General features: G+C 39.7%; 1 protein-coding gene across 1 annotated transcript; it reads left to right on the top strand.

Moving 5' to 3' along the window:
* Window positions 1-4,965: 4,965 nt before the first annotated feature.
* LOC145685035 (uncharacterized) lies at window positions 4,966-5,286 on the top strand. Its single transcript, XM_081757378.1, has one exon. It carries the CDS (start codon window positions 4,966-4,968, stop codon window positions 5,284-5,286), a length of 321 nt encoding a protein of 106 aa, XP_081613504.1.
* The last annotated feature ends 12,713 nt before the right edge of the window (window positions 5,287-17,999 follow it).

Below are 17,999 nucleotides of genomic sequence, written 5' to 3'. Positions count from 1 at the left end.
GTTTTCTCGTTCTCTTTCGTTGTTTTGGAAACATGCTTGTAAATTGGTATTTATTGCCTTTATGCACCTAAAGCTCAAACCGGTATAGGACGGAGGTGGGCATGTGGGAAAGGATTCTTTCAGATCTATTGAAAAGATATCAGCTCGGCATTTGCCTGGTGTGAATGAGGAACACATCAGTCAGGATTGCCAGCTATATGTTTTACACCCGCAACCTACCGAGCCAAATCTAGCACGCTACTACTCTGTCGCGCTTCCTTGGTAGAAAACATGCTTACTCAAACGAAAATATGTAAGTCACAACAAAGTTTAATTTAAGATTATGAAATTAGGACATGTCAGATATGTAACACTTGTCTTTTCTATTGCATTTTCAGATATGCCTAGTTCAGAAGCTGAATGGAAGCGGAAATAGATAGAGAAGTTGAAAAGAATATTACATCAAATGCATTTTTAGTGGAAATTACTGTTTTATGTACCAAGAAAAGATACAAACCGGTCACTGGATATCACACAGTTGTACTATGTAAACTGCAATAATATATTTTCCTGAAGAAAAGGAAACCACAGAACATGATTCGTAATTCTATCTGATTGTATGCATCAAGATATGTTTCCATTTGCTTGTTTCAAGTCTACACTTATGGACGATTTTAAAGGGCGTCATCCGGGTTTTCCGATCAACAATGTGAATTATCAGTCGGATGATGGTACACAACATTATTCACTTTGTTCAATAACATTGCAGAAAGTTGAAATGTCTTGGCATTTTTCGGCTACGAACTATGAAAAAGGCTCTCAAAGACAAATTGATCCTCAATCTGCTTTAGAATTTATTGAGAGAGCACGCAAGTTATGTCCGAACAATAATGTAATATGCTGTAGTAAAGAGTATTACTTCAAAAATTTTTGAGTTGATGCGCCAATGGAAACATTATAAGAAAGAAATATGTAATATTCCAAAAACACGAAACTAGCACTAGTTTCATTGGGTTTCAGCGTGAACTATTGAATGTTCTCTCATCTAAGATATTTCTTCAACACGAAGGAAGTTGATTTCATCCCAGAACAGTTCACTGGCGCATGTGAAGGGAATAAACGCAGCGAAGAAGTGATGAAAATACTCTACTGGAGACAGAGTATTGGTACCCTTCGCCGGAAAAAGAACTATTAAATATTTGTTAGATGTGGAGAAAAGAATCAGAAGAACTGTATGTAACATTTATTCGCCATTACCATCAAGATAAAGAATTTTATTGGCCGCAACAGAAAGGTTAGGCCTATGTTGCATTAACAGACGTCGATCACAGACATAAATTACAATTTGAAAACTTTTGCTCCAATAAAAGAACTGTTAACTTCTTGTTTTGTTTGTTAACTTCCTTTTATCTCTCTAAATCATTAGTGCCACTCTATCCACCAATAGATTTTGAAAGTGTAATTAAACGAAGACATGATGTTAGACTTGTCGTGTAAGTCACAAATTTCTGTCGTGTACGTCACGTTATATTTGTGCCATATATTTTAAAATAAATACAGAAAATATAATAATTTTCTTTTGGTCTTGTAGCTTGGTATCTACTTAATATATGTAAAAAGTTTTAGTTTTCTTGTAGCAATAGAAGAACAAAAAGTTAACCGTTATTCAAAACACTGTCTCCTACTGTCGTGCAAGTCACGTATATATTTAGACACTTGTTTCAGCCATTTTGTTTACATATTTAAATGCTGCAAATGAAAATGAATGAAGGACTTATTGTCCCTTATTTATAGAGATGCAAGGGCTCGGAAAAAAAAACGGCTTTTTTGGAAAAAAAACTCGGTTTTTTCTGCTTCGCTTTTTTGCTTGGGAAATTTTGGGCTTTTTTGAAAATTCTGCTTTAAATTGATAAACCAGATTTCGTTTCGCTTCTCTACAACACAAAAAGTCATTTAATTAGTGGTTGATGCCGATAATAATATAAAACCTCGAAAATAAACCATGAATTTCGAAAAGATATTTCAAACAGTTTTACTTCTCAACATATTTACATTATGAATTCCAAAGGATTAACCAATGTATATAATAAGATTTTTTTTAACCTCCTACATACAAAAGTAAGCAGGGTTGGCAAGAGCCATGGTTGTTTTTGAAAATGCCAAAAACCCGTGTTTTGGGGGGAGTTTAAACTAGGCTTTTTTGGTTTAAACCAGGTTTTTTGGGGGTTTAGATATTTTGCTTTATGTATTTATATTACATATTGACAGAAATAAGTTTGTTTCGCCTTGGTGTTATTATGCAACAACGGGGTTATGCTGGAAGAGGTCACATAAGCTTAAAGAAGTCCGGTCAGTAAATTTCTTAAATTGAGAAACTCCCGCCCTAGCCATCGGGAAAATCCCGTCATTACTCTAAATGTAAAACAATAACGGAAAAAATCCTGTTATTCCTTTGCATGTAAAATTTAAAGGTCAACGTATCATAATCAGTACGCTAAAACTGAGGTATTAAATTACAAATTTAGTGCGTACATATCATTGAAAGTATAATCCAAGCTAATGTTGGAAGCTACGTAGGCAATCGATAAATTTTGTCAATTTATATCAGTATATTTAAACAACCTTGGCTTCTTTATAAAACAACAGGCATTCAGACATGCAGAAATATACAATTTAGTTTCGTTTCGTATGTTCAGGCTTAACTCCTTACGTAATACCGAGGTTATCAAGGAGAAGATTTCGCTTAAAGTGACATCCGAACCGCTACTTTGTTTACGCATGAAAGAAGGGTTGTGGTTCGACCGAGAATTGAACATGGGACACCTTGATTAAAAGGTGAAAAGGAAATAAAACTAATGCAGATGGTTTGATGTATGGAAACTTCACCATGAAGTTCACAGGATTCGCATTTTTCGTACCTTTTTTTTCGGTTTAAACCAGTTGTTTATTTAAAAAAAGAAGAAAAACAGCTGGTGTAAACCAGCCAACCCTAAAAGTAAATATTTCTTTTTAAAAAATACTCAAATAAGTAGCAAAATTCTATGTAGTATTTTTACTTCAAAATATTCCATACCCTCTTTTTGGAACAAAATAAATTAAAATAAAACAAGAAAAATACTTAGATTTATATGATACACTTAAAGGCTGCACACCTAGAGCTTTTGGTTTTGTATATTCTTGAAATTCTACAGTTTTATATAAGCACTATCACGGTTTGTTCAGTCCTCAAGTTTTCTGTATTTTTAACAAGAGGTATTGAACATGAAGGGTGTGAGATAAGAACATGGTAACCCATAATTTTACTATTTTAAGAAATTAGAAATTTTCTGCTGCACAATCCATTTTGAAAGTCGGAAAGCTGATTTTTCACATAAGTCTATACATGAGGGATTAAACGAAGCGGTATGCGTTGCTGCCTATCTGATGCTGCGTAACTCAGCAATTGAAAATTTGTTAGTTACCATGTTCTTGGCTCACACCCTTCATATCATTATGGAACTCTCCCCACCCCACCAACACACACACAAAAAAAAGGACTACGGAATATATTTAAGTTAAGATAAATACAACTGCACAACCAACATGATTGACTGGAGCTTTTGCGCTTCTATCGAGAAGTCCGGAATTCAACTCAGCATTCGACCATACTGACAAAACTTTTCTTCATTCCATCTATGAATAGTACTGCGGGTTAGCTAACCTATTGTTCACTTTTTGATAAAAGCACCAAATTTTGCACACAGGTAGACAGATATAATATGAAAAAAATTGGATGTGGAGCCATCGACCAACTGGCCCTTGGCGGCCGTGGTAGCCATTTTCCAAAATGGCCGCCAGTGGACACCCGAAAGACAACAGAAATTAGATAAAGTTTGTTGCTGAATGTTTTAGTGAATGTTTTCAATAAAAACATGCCGTCTTGTAATATATATATATATATATATATATATATATATATATATATATATATATAGTGGGGGATCCAGGATACGATCAAGGGAGGGGCTAAACCATAATTTGCCGTTTTATTCAGTGTAAAGTTGAATTGAAGCCCATTTTATCCAGTGTAAACCTGAGCGTAAAGGGGGGCTATAGACTCTTAGCCCCCACTTGGATCCGACCTTATATATGTATGCGAAACATCTACAACAGTAACACTTAACTCTTTCATTCTCATTGCATAACTACAGATACAACCACAATTTTGGGAAAATTATAAAATCTTTCCCGGTGTGTCACTTGAGATACGATATTACCGGAGTGTAAATTTTGGTGCTTTTATCAGAAAGTGCATAATATGTGGAAACATCCAGCTAAACTGCCGGACTATTATAAACAATCACTAATTTGAACTAGCTTTGAAATTTCGAAAGATGCTGCTTTTTAATACTAATTTACACACTTACTCATTCTTCCTTCTCTGTTTCCAGAACAATGTCAAAGGTCTTCAAAACTCGTGAAGCCTCGTGGTGAAGAAGCAGAAACAGTACAGTCTACCTCCGGCCGAATAGCAAGAACAGAGACAGACTGGTCATTATGCTTCATATGTCAAGAAGTAACGCAAGAGTCGCTAACATATCCATCCAAGAATACACGTAAAGACAAGGGGAGCAGCTACAGCATTCTCGCAGGATATCTCAAAAGGTTCAAAGACCTTGACCACAAACGAAACTCAACGCTGGGTACATGATTGCACAGGATGCGAAGTACCACCGCAATTGTCTCGTGAATTTGTACAACCGCGTTCGGAAGATTACGGAAATGTCTCGTAAAGTTCATATGATCAACAAGCAATAGCTGGGCTTGGCAGAACTGGTCGTGTTTCTTGAAGAAGTTTTATCGAAAGGCGAGACGGCTCCGGTTTTCAAACTTGCAGACCTGGCCCAGTTATATGTTTCGCGGATAGAACAAATGTTGGGAATCAAGTATGAAGGCAGAGTGCACACGACCCGTCTTAAACAGAGACTGCTTGCTTACTTTCCTAACATGTGTGTACAGCATCAGGGTCGCGATATCCTGCTTGCATTTAATGAAGACCTCGGCGATGCCTTGGCAAAGGCTTGTGAACTGGATACAGATACTGATGCTGTCCATCTGGCGCGCGCTACCCAAATTGTACGACGCTACATCTTCGGAGGTGACAATGTGTTCAACGAATTTCCTCCAGAATGTCAACAGGACTCCATGCCATCCGTGTTGCTTGCCCTAGTCACTATGATCTTGGAAGGATCAAGTATCAAAGACCTTAGAAAAAGTACTACACAAGCGGCATTGTCTATCAGCCAACTCCTCAAATTCATTGTGTGAAGCACCGAAGAGCCGACATAGGCAGTACGTCTCGACCAGTACGGCACGCCACCACGCAGGAGACTTCACTTCCCATTTATATCGGACTCATGCTACATGCACACACTCGTAAAAGGGAGCTAGTCGACAAGCTATAACACACGGGAATTTCTATTTCCTACGACCGAGTCCTGTCCGTCTCCGCACAGTTGGAGAACAGGGCCTGCCTCCTCTACCATCAGAAGCAAGTAGTCTGCCCTCCCAAGATGAGAGCCAAAGTCTTCACCACAGCCGCAGTAGACAACATCGACCATAATCCAAGTTCTACGACATCAAAACAGTCATTTCATGGTACTGCTATTTCGCTGGTCCAACATCCTGCCTGTTGACCGCTGTATCAGTATCCTCGGAGGGTCGGACGAAAGAGGCCTCAAATCAGTTGACCGTTTGCCACAATACCATACAGACGTTCCATCCGTCAACAGCAGCATCAAGAACACAAAGTACTGGTCACCAACGTGACATCCCTGAGAGGCAGCAGCGGCCTCAAGCAACATATTGAAACAGAGTATCTTTGGCTACAACACACCCAATTAGCCGTAAAAGAAAGTTTTCCATTAGAAAACATTTCATGGGCTGCATACCACTCAAGTCTACAGTCCAGTAACACAAGTCGGGCTACATGCCCCACCTCACTACTCCCATTCTTTCTGGAGAGTGCCCATACCGTCGCTATGATCAAGCACTCCATGGATGTCGTCAGGAACGCAGTGGAACATCTTAACCCTGGTCAGATTCCAGTGCTCACATTCTACCAACCGCTTTTTGCACTGGCAAAGCAAATCCAATGGAAGTGGCCACGGGTGTACGGTGAAGAGAAGTTCATCCTCTTCGGAGGTCTTCAGATCGAGATGGCAGCGCTGAAGACCATTGGTGGCTTGTTGCGAGATAGCGGATGGGTGCAAGCATTGCTTGAAGCAGATATCACCAGTGCCGGGACTGCGGATTACTTCCTGCGGGCATCCCATGTCACTCGAACCAGGAGAGCGCATTAAGTAACAGGAGCAGCCCTCTTTACCCTGCAGCAGAACGCATACAACCACTACATTGACCACTTGCGTGACGCCAGCACCAAGCAGCTTGAGTTCGCAGAGTAGTGCCATCAAAAGGTGGAGACTTGCCCCCAGTTCCACTATTGGGCAATTGTACTGGAATTGGAACTGACGATCTTAGTGTACGTGCGCTCTCTGCGCCAAGCATCGTTTGCTATGTACGTCGATGCCCTCAAAGAACTAGCAGTGTGGTTCCATGCCAAGGATCACACCAACTACGCGCGCTGGATTCCTGTGCATCTGCGAGACATGGTGGAACTGCCGACTAAACACCCTGAGATCGCCGATGAATCCTTCGGAGGGAATTTCACAGTCCACAATTCCACAGTCTCTATCGATCAGGCCCACGAACAGAACATTGCAGCCATAAAAGGAGATGGGGGTGCAGTAGGTCTGACTGACAATCCCAGCGCAATGCGACGGTGGATGGTGGCAGAACGAGAGGTTGCCAGGCTCATCGAAGAGTTCCAGGACTCTAACCAAGAACGATCAAAAGACACAGAGCATCATGACCAGACATCGAGTGTGCAAACTGCTTTCCTTAAAGATGTACAGTCAATAATCAAAGTGATGGAAGACTATGGGAATCCATTTGAAGAGGATAGTCAAGATCTGTTGGTACTCAACACCAAGGAGATCGCGCCATGTCGAGCTGTAGACGACCTCCGTCATGCATATAAAGTGCGACAGGTGCAGTTTGACAAATATGTCAGAGAACGCCTGGTGGAGAGAACGAAACCCATACATGATCCTATCAAAAGAAACAATATCAAAATATTTGGTCAGCCTACAACAAAACCTCAAGCGAAGGGCAAACAGCAAATGAAATCCCTCAGAAACGACGTGAACCTCTTCTCTCGTCTATATATTGGATGCCAGAACCGGGATGGAAATATAGACGAATTCTTCAAACATGAAAACCAAGCTTTCCCTCCTGCACTATCGGACGGCGGTGGCATCCGGTTTGGTGTAAAAAGTGATCTTCTCAGTTGTCTAGAAGACTTCAGTCAACCTATGTTTGAGGTTCCTCCAACAAGCTGCATTGTCCTAGATGGAGCAGTCATCACCCAGTTGCTAAAGCCTGCTACGAAAATAAAACCTTCAAAGAATATGCCCAGCAAGTTTTTGTGTCTCACATACTCTCAAAATTTCATCAAGCCACGCGACTGGACCTGGTGTGGGACCGCTACATAAGAAACTCGTTGAAAGGTGCAGCAAGAGTTTAGCGGGTAAAGGGATGAGAAAACGAGTGGCGGGTAATTCAACTATACCCAGGAACTGGGCCAGCTTCCTCAATATCTACGAAAACAAGACAGAGCTGTTCATCTTCCTCTCTGACATCCTCTACGACTCATTCCAGCTTGAAGATAAGGAGCTGCTCATCACTAAAGGAGATGATGTCTTAAGAAAGTCAGCGCTTTTGGATACTTCAGCCCTGGTACCTTGCAACCACGAGGAGGCCGATACCCGTATTATGTTGTATGCCGCCCACGCTGCTCACAATGGTCACAATAAGATCCTCATCTGCACAGTTGACACTGATACTGTTATCCTGGCGATGGCTCTGGCACGCACCTTGAATGAGGAATCTGAAGCGTGGGTATCCTTCGACTCGGGGAAGACGTTCCGCTGTTTGGCAGCCCATGAAATTGCTCGGGCTCTGGGTCCTGAAAAAGCTTAGGCACTACCGATGTTTCATGCTTTGACGGGCTGCGACACGGTCTCCTGCTTCGCCGGACGTGGAAAGAGGGCAGCATGGGCAGTGTGGACAGTGCTACCTGAGCTCACGCAGACGCTCACTCTTCTCTCCACTGCACCAGATCGTATTAATGAAGACGCCATGCATATAATTGAAAGGTTCATCATAGACAGACAGAACAAGCACAGAAACGGACATTGACAAGGCACGTCGCAAACTGTTTGCAAAGAAAAACAACGTCCAGCTGATCCCACCGACAAGAGCAGCACGTCCGAAGAGCAGTATATCAAGGCTTACATGTCTGGGATCAGGCCATGGTTCCTGCACCAACACTGCCATCACCAACCGACTGGGGTTTGATCAAGACCAGCGGCGTGTATGAACCTCTATGGACAACGCTACCTGAAGCATCCAAGATCTGCTGGGAGCTCGCCTCTCGCAAATGCAAAGACTGCATGAAAATGTGCAAGTGCAAGAAGGCCAGTCCGGAATGCATACCACTGTGTGCTTGGGACGGGGAATGCTCTGAAATGTAAAATTATGAACTAACTGTGTATATAACTTACAAATTATCTGGCATACTTTTCTTCAAAGTATCTATTAAAATCTTCAGCAACAAACTTTAACTTCTGTTGTCTTTCGGGTGTCCAATGACAGCCATTTTAGAAAATGGCCACCACGGCCGCCAGGGGTCAGTTGGCCGATGGCTCCACATCCAAATTTGTTCATCTTACATATGTATAGCTCTGTGCCAAATTTGGTGCTTTTATCAAAAAGTGCACAATATGTTGAAATATCCTAGCTAAACTGCCTCACTAGAAGTAGAAATAGTGCGTGTACTGTGAGTTGACTGACTTCATTTCTTATTGTTTTTAAATCGTTATTATTACTAATTACCAGCAGTGACGGTTTTGCGAGGGTTAGGGGGGGCGGTCTTTCGGACTGAAACCTGTTCCCCAAAATTACGGAATGTCTAAAACAAACGAAATATCTATTAGTTACGCCTTTACTCATAAACTTTAAGCTGCCGTCAAATAAAAATTACGAATGTTTAGAAAAACTAAACATTAGTAAGACAAATACCCTCCCAAAATACTTTTCTAAATTTGCCACTGATTCTCAGTATAAAATGATCTTCAAGGTTGTATCCGGAAGATTATCGCTAAATATATAAACGAAACGAAATACAGTATTAGTTATGCCTGTACTCATAAACTTCAAGCTCCTCCCAAATAAAATTAGGAGATTTTAGAAAATGAAACAATCAGAGAAACCCGTCCCAAAGTACGTTTCTAAATCCGCTACTGATTATTTGTATAAATTAGTATTCAAGGTTGTATCCGGAAAATTATTGCTAAATCGTTGCACAGCTATAGTATAACAGAAATGTGGAAGTACGGTTAGACGGATATATTGAAAAACGTACGCTTTGACGGATATATAGAAAAACGTAAGTTTAACTTCTGCGTTAGAAGCTAGAGTACTAAGCTCTTAGAAATGAAACAGACGACAAACTGAAATGATATCGAGAAGAAAAAATATCGATAACTCAAAAGTTAAAATAAAGTTAAATAGCCTCTAAAATTGCCCTCAAATACTACATTCTTCATGTTAGCTTTAATTCGTAAAACATGTGCTCCATCCATCTTGATGGTGACTTTTAGAGCGAAATATGGCATTTAGGTCATGGAATTCTTATCTAAGTATAGAATATACTATAAGAAAGCTATTTAGATAGAAAAATCATGAAAATGGAAAAAGCCAAAATTTCCAAAATTCTCGTTTTTTTCCCAAAAAAGCCGGCTTTTTATGTAAAAAAAACATCGATTCAAAAAAACCGGCTTTCTTGCATCTCTCTATCAATAATTTGATAGAATTAAAATAAAATGAGGAGTTATGCAATGAATATAGAATATTATTGAGATGAAATTAATATATATATATTTATAATGTATGTGTATATATATATATGAGAGCTATTCGAAAAGTAATGTAACTATTGTATGTGTGAAATGTCGGTCCAGGATCCTTTCTTTAATTGTGGACAATTTAAAGTCTTGTTCGGGAGCCATATACATAACGAAGGCAGACAAAGAAAGTTGAGTGAAAAATATATCAAATGGTGAAAAAATAGTATCAGATTTTATTGTGGTATGGTCTACATTAGTGAGTATGTCATTTAACTAAAGGTAGCTATATAGACTACACACTGTTTCCGACCTAAATCGCAAGAAACAAACGAACAAAAACAAAAAAGAAACAAAAGCGGAAGCAGTTCTTCCACACCGGAACAGTTCTTTTTGGCACTATATGAAACGAATTGGAAGTAATATCAAATTTCACTGTTAGTTTTCAATGCTTGTAAATATGTTTAACTTGCATGTATTTTTGTGATAATCCAAACTTTCAACATACGGGTACGAGTCTGCTCGAATTTCGTAAATAACTATAAAAATGATTCTAAATCTTCCAAATAAATACAAATAATGATCAATAAAGTTCATAATTGACTTTTTGAGAACATACTGGCCCTAATCAATATATCACATGACTAACTTTTTATTTAAAAAGATACAACCAATTTCAAAATAGCGGATTTCAAGATGGCGGCGGAGGTACGTGATTTACTCTATCCATTTTTCTTTTGCCAATATGTGAAACTACCACCGTTAGCATTGTCTATCTTTTACTATTTTTACGATTTATTTGATGTATTTCTATAACATAGCATAGCTCTTCATCCCTTTATATGTTGCTCAGCCGCTATAACTTTGCATATACACATATTTTTACATCGTCTATCAGGCTCACTATGTCTCATCTCGCAAATCGATTCATGTATTTGGAGCCTTTACTTGTGACAGTTAAAGACAGCCCCGTAAAAGTGTATTATTGTTCATTCAGATTGTTAATACAGTCTCGTAAGTCAATACACAATTTTTCCTATAAACTAGGGTGCAAACTGTGTTCCGCAGAACCCTTTGATAATGTAATATAATTAGAAGGGAACCCTTTGTGACTCTGAACTATTATTTGGCTAGTCTAGAGCAGTGGTTCTCAACCTTTTTTAACAGATGATACACTTTACTAAAAGCCCACATCACGATACACTTGTTTGATTTAAAAAAAATAATAATATAGATTATAGGAGTGTAAGACTATACATTTCTATAGGATAATGATTCTATGTAGTACTGAGATTTGTTGCTGCTGTTGGATGGTGATGACTGGTACAGTTTGGACCAAAATAGATTTCAACTAATTAAGAATTGTTTACTTTACTAATTGCTTACATACTACTTGGTTGTGGCAGTTCAGTTACACCGTGAACTTGTACAAGGATAGAGTGAACATGGAATCCCCACAGAACGACATAAGGGCGTGTATGATGTAGGAATTCAAACTGGGGTTAAACGGTGCTGTAACGGGGCGGAAGATATACCACGACTTTGGTGAGGGTGTCGTGACTATATGGACAGTGCAGCGGTGGTCTAACAAGTTTAAGCACTGTGACGATACACTCGAAGACGTACTACGCGCCGGAAGACCAACACATGTACGAAATGAAGATCTTCAGGTAGCAATTGAGGCGAACAATGGCTAGACATGTGAGGAACTGCAACTAAAATTGAGTGTGAGTTGAGAAACCATTCGGCAACACCTCCATCAACTTGGGAAGCACTACAAGTTGGGTCGATTGGTCCCACATACGAGGGTGGGCTGATAACTTCTCGGCCCGACCCAGAAGGACTTGAGCTGCAGGCATGAAAGTGTGAGGCTATTCAACATAGTCCCCCCGAAGGTCAACACACTTAGCACTTCGATGCTGCGACTTTTCCAACCCCTCAAAAAAAAAAAAAAAAAAAAGATTTCTCAAGGTCTGCAAAAAACTGTTCCGCAGCTGTTATTACCTCTTCATCACTGTGAAATTTCTGTCCTTTCAGAGCTGTTTTGAGATTTGGAAACAGATAATAATCAGAAGAGGCAAGATCTGGCGAGTAAGTTGGGTGGTCACTGCACTGAATCCCTAGGTCCCTCAGAAAATCCATTGTTCTGTCAGCCTTGTGGACGGGACCATTGTCCTGCAACAACAACACACCTCGTGTCAACTTTTCTCGGCTCTTTTCTTTAATAGCGTCCTTTACCTTAGCCAGCAGACCACAGTAATAGTCTCCAGTTATGGTTTCGCCCTTTGGAAGATAGTCTGAGAGCAAAACACCATCATTATCCCAGAATATTGAGGCAAGTACCTTTCCTGCGGACATTTCTGCTTTGAATTTTTTGGGCCTTGGAGATCCTGAGTGGCGCCACTGGCATGACTGCTGTTTGGTTTCCGGATCAAAGTAATGCAGCCACGTTTCATCCTGGGTAACAAGCTAAATCAAAAAATCGTCCTTGGAGTTCGCAAAATGCCGTAAAATCACCTGCGATGATCTCACACGTTTGCGTTTCTGATCCGCGATCAAACATTTTGGAATTCATTTCGCAGAAAGCTTGCGCATGTCGAACTGATAATGGATTATTGACCCAACACGTTCTTTGGATATGTGAATTTTGTCAGCTATCTCCTGAAGCGAAACCCTTCTGATGCTCAAAATCAGGTCATGAATCTGGTCCACTTTTTCCGGAGTTGACACTGAAACTGGTCTGCCATACCTGTCACCATCTTCTGTTGAAAATTCACCACGCTTGAAGTTCGCACACCATTTCTTTACAGTGGAGTATGAAGGGCACTGTCCACCCAATGGGTCTAGCATGCAACCACGGATTTCCTTGGGCGACTGCTGTTGCAAGAAGAAGAACTTCATTACACCTCGCAACTCCTTTTTGGTGAATTTGACATCTGGCTCCGCCATGGTTCATTCAATTACCTGTAAAATAACACCCGTTCATGGTAGAATCATGAAATTTGGTACTTAAACATATAAAAGATCAGCATTTCATATGACATCAATTACATGAGGGTAGTACATTCGAAAGGGGGCCGGGCCCGAGAACTTATCAGCCGACCCTCGTAATTTGACACCATGCCAGAAGTCAACGCGAGCAGACACCTGTGTTTCTTTGCTGTCTCGTCTGATGAAGGAGCCATTTCTTTACAGTGTGTTGACATATGATGAGAAGTGGGTCATGTACGAAGCTCCACGGCGCCGTCATCATTGGTTAGCATCCAATGAACTGACTCCAAAACAGCCGAAGCCACCACTGCACCAGAAGAATATCTTCCTGTGTGTTTGGTGGACTGCTCGCGCCATTGTGCATCACGAGCTGCTACCGGCTTTTCAGAGCACTAATGCAACTCTATACTGTCAGCAGTTGAGCCATGTTCAAGAAAAACTGAAAATTCTGGAGCAGCCAGCACTTCTGAATAGCAACGTGGTCCTCCTGTTACAGGACAACACTAAGACTTACATGGCTAGGATGACCCGAGACACCATTCTACGCCTTGGATGGGGAACACTATTGCATCCGCCATGCTGCCGGGTCATTGCACCGTCCGCTTATCACCTATTCCATACCTTGGACAATCACCTTACAGGACGCCAGTTCAAATCCCTAATAGAGTGCAAAATGCACTTGATACTTTCTTCGCTTCAAAGCCCACCAAGTTCTACCGCGATGGAATCCATAGCCTTCCAGAACGTTGGCAGAAAGTCGTCGATGCTGATGGGGACTATTTTTTATCTTCCAGATACGTCTTAGGTGACATATCGATGTTCGAAGGTGGTGGGTGAAAAAGCGAAAGAACTTTCTTTCTTGATTACCATAGAGAGAAGCTACAATGTGGTATGTGTTTGTTCATCGATATTTTTAGCGGTGGGAATTTCCCAATATTGAGTTCTTAAATCTAGTAGAGAATAAAGTAATAAGATATGTTGGGATACAAATTGCCGGAATGTGCGTCACAAAGAATTCACTGATTGGTCTGTGAATAGAGAGTATTTTTTTATTTTTATTTTTTTATTTTATTTATTTATTATTATTATTATTATTATTATTATTATTATTATTATTATTATTATTATTATTATTATTATTATTATTATTATTATTATTTTGCAATTTGATGATCACAGTGTTGGGGTTGCTCAATTTTTTAATTTCGTTATTTTTTTCTGAAGAGAGAGAGAAATAATATTTTCTTCGCTGAAAAATTATTATTATTAAGAAAAGGTCTAGGGCTAGAAATAAGATTTCTGGGCTTTCAGCATTACTGGCTGTATGTTTTCCTCTCCCGTATGAAGGGTGCCGTCCTTCGGCCATCACATTATCCAAGGAAAGGGAAGGAAGAAAGGATTGGAGAAGGGAAGAAGCGGCCTGGGGCCTGTACCTGTATGGTAGGTACTATTTCGGCATTTGTCTGGTGTAAATGAAGAAAGCGCAGGAAAACCCCAGTCAGAATGGCTGGCCCGAAAAAGCATTTATACTTTTTTTGACCGAGAGTCCTACCGGGAATTGAACCCGGGACCGCTCGCACCAATTAAGAAAAGGAAGAAAAGAAGAGGACCTTTGTTTTTTCATAAAGCATTGTGTTGTATCAGTAAACGCATTTCTTGAACGCGTCGGTCCCTTAATGTAGATTGTTAAGCCGGACAGTATCACTAAAACCGAATCAAATGTATTATCCTCGGGAATCGAATCAGGATACATGATAGAGAGCTCTTTGCTAGTTAAGATATTATTAATTAAAGTATTTGATATATTTGTTATTTATTTTAACAAACTTCCATGCACAATTGTAAAGCTACCGCCTGTTTTGAAGTTTAAACAGATACAGTGAAAGATGGGCTAAATTTTATGAAGAAAGTCGCCGAGGGCGTATTTTTGAATATACCCTAAGATCATTCGCCGGGCAAAACTGACAAAAAAATCCTAAACTCATCTCGAGAGACAGGATAATTGGTTGCATAGCTCGAACCAAAGTGCTGCTACTTTGAAACGAGAGCTTTCACTGTTTATCAATTTATATCCGCTCGGTATGTTCAAATAAAAACTTTAATTTCAGTTACGGGTGTACAAAACATATATGCAAGTAATTACGTTTTTTCTTAACTGGCTTTTTTTATGATCTGTTCGCAGTTAGTGAACGTTGTCTTTAGTGAAATATACCGTAATACGCCGAAGGCGCAGAAAAACGTATATTCATAAAACACCTTTAAAAGAAATGCCAATGCTTAAGGCAACAGATAGTCTTTTTTGCACATTATTTTCACCCCTTTCTTTCATTTACAGTAGTTAGTATCGACCTAAAGATTACAACATCGTTCCCCCACCTACAAAAAATATGTACGGCTTCCCCTCAGTTCCTAAAAAAATACAATGGGGAAAGATAGGCAGGAGGGATGCATGACGTCATCCCGCTACCTATCTACCGTCATCCCGCTCTACCTTTTCAGATACACTTTCACCCTTGTATATACAGGGTGGGGAAAATAAAAATACAGCGGAGAACAAAGTTCCAGGGTATAAAGAAACACGGCAGAGGAAAGGAAATAGTTCGCTAACCTGCTGAAAGCAGATGTTGAAAATGACCACCATTCATCTCTTGAATGACCACATGAATGAAAATGACCACAATTTCAGGTGTTCAGACACGTTTCGGGCTGTATTATATTTTGACTTATTCAAATTAAATCCTATCTGACACTATTTTCTGATTAATCGTACCATTGCAACCTTTGCTGGCACTTTGGCACCATGAAAATCATAAGCAAACAACTGACCACACACTTTTCACGAGTGTATTTTCACCCAACTTTCCACAACGAACACCCTCTGCTGCATTGTGATTACCATCCTCGTCTGTGCACTGTTCGTGCGTTTGCACACGGCAACAATAATATTGGTGGAACCACCGACAATGTCGGCGGTGAAATCGACTTCAATGTATTCAAATCGTAGCTTGCACACGCCACCGATATTATCGGCCGATCCTCCGACACGCAGATGCTGTCGGCCAAGCCCCCGATACTGTCGGTGGTATCGCCCAGGGGCGGATCCAGAGGGGGGCGATCGCCCCGATCGCCCCCCTCTGGATCCGCCCCTTGGCGATACCACAAGAGGATACCCCCACAAGAGGAAACTTTCTTATTTTATATATAAATAAACCCATCCATAACACGTTTCGAGCTCTTTAAAAGTAGCAGTATTACCGCCGACCGCCCCCCCAGAAGTCCGTCCTGGATCCGCCCCTGGTATCGCCGACACCGATTTTGTCGGGGGCAATGTTTTCTTATGATTGGATGCACACGCCACCGATAATGTCGGCCGGCCAGCGGGTTAGATGAAGAGAGTGAGTGACAAGGCGCTGTGTATTTTTGTTTCGTTTCTTGTCTTTGGAATTTTGTTGTTTCCTTTTTTCTATTATAATTGTATAATATTATTATTATTATTATCTTGTCCTATAAACAACTTCGGAACAGCTTATTATTTTTTTACAGTCTCTGTTTTGGAGTAGCTAATTCCCTTTATTAAATAAATATAAAATGTGGGAAGTCTGAAGAGTACTGGTTTCCCTCTAAATAGCTATTACCAAGTAGAATATAGGAAATTTAGATAACCAATTTATTGATTATTTTCCACTCCTTTTTTATTTTTGTTCTTTCTCTCTCTCTCTCTCTCACACACACACACTCTTTAATGGTATATTTTTTAATCTATTAATGCTTTTAAATTTTAATACATTCTGGAAATTAATTTAAGCGTAATTTTCAAAGTTTGATACACTGTGAACATAAGCATATGGAAAAAATCCTGATTATTATTACTTTCTTTTATTTTCATCAGAATTGTGTGCAGATCACTTTTCCCGGTTCCACTCAATAAGCAATGATTGAATAGAATATTTGTTGACAAGTCAAAGTAGAATTATTAGACCCCTATTATTTTGGAACGAGACCAACACAATCGCTCTTTCCAAAGCTCCAAGGACAAGTTACTCATTTGACATTTTCTTGATTGTGATCTCAACAATAGGGATGTGACTTCATGCTTCACTTGTTGCAGATTTTTTTCTCTCATTTTCAAAACTATCCCAAATCCCCCCTTTTTAAAAATAATTTGTGGAATGGCAATTGAAAACAAAGACCAAAGCTATGTATCCAAGTTTTCCCTCTCCCCTTTGTACCGGGATCGATCCCCTGATAAGAGTTCTGCGTTTAGCTACAGTGACTGAATGAAAAGGTTGTGTATTATTGCATTCGTATCTTTCTAGTTTTGCTTAGATTTTTAGAGATGGCAGGAATTTTTCCATTCGATATTTTAAACCTTATTGAACTTGTGGAATGTAGACCTTGCATATGGGATAAGATAACATACTCTTTCAAGGAAAGAATTAAAAGCAAAAAGCATGGCGAAAAGTTTATGCAAGCCTTGCCCAGGATTTTGAGTTCATGGACAAAAAGAAACGAGAAACGACAGGTATGTATGCAACAGCGCAAATTTGTCTTCAACATTGGGGGTGAGGGGTAAGGTTGTTCCCATATTATATACTATATAGCGATCATGGTGGAAAGACTACAAGGTGGATGCAATGCAGTGCTACATTCTTATCGCTCTGGCGCATGACGTCATCTTGGTCTCAGACGTGGCCAGCGAGAGTCAGATGAACTTTTAACAAGCGCTTGCTCGCTGGTATCTTACACGCAAACTTCTCTTCTATTTATGGTGATCTTCAACGAAGTAATAATTTTACTACAAACAATAATTATATAAACGTAATGTAATCAATGCTTAAGCTAAGTGAATTCAAAGGAAGATATTTATAATTGCAAAAGAAACAGCAATATCAGTTCATATTAAACATCTTTGAAGCTTAAACAAGTCAATATTGCTCACTACATTTTCTGTTTTTTCTTTCTTTTCTTTTCTTTTCTTTTCTTTTCTTTTCTTTTCTTTGTTTCTTTCTTTTTTTTAACATCTGA

This window comes from Thermobia domestica, chromosome 5 (genome assembly GCF_964235325.1).
Source record: "Thermobia domestica chromosome 5, izTheDome1.hap1.1, whole genome shotgun sequence".
Classification (NCBI taxonomy): Eukaryota; Metazoa; Arthropoda; class Insecta; order Zygentoma; family Lepismatidae; genus Thermobia; species Thermobia domestica.
This window is presented reverse-complemented; position numbering and strand designations above follow the sequence as displayed.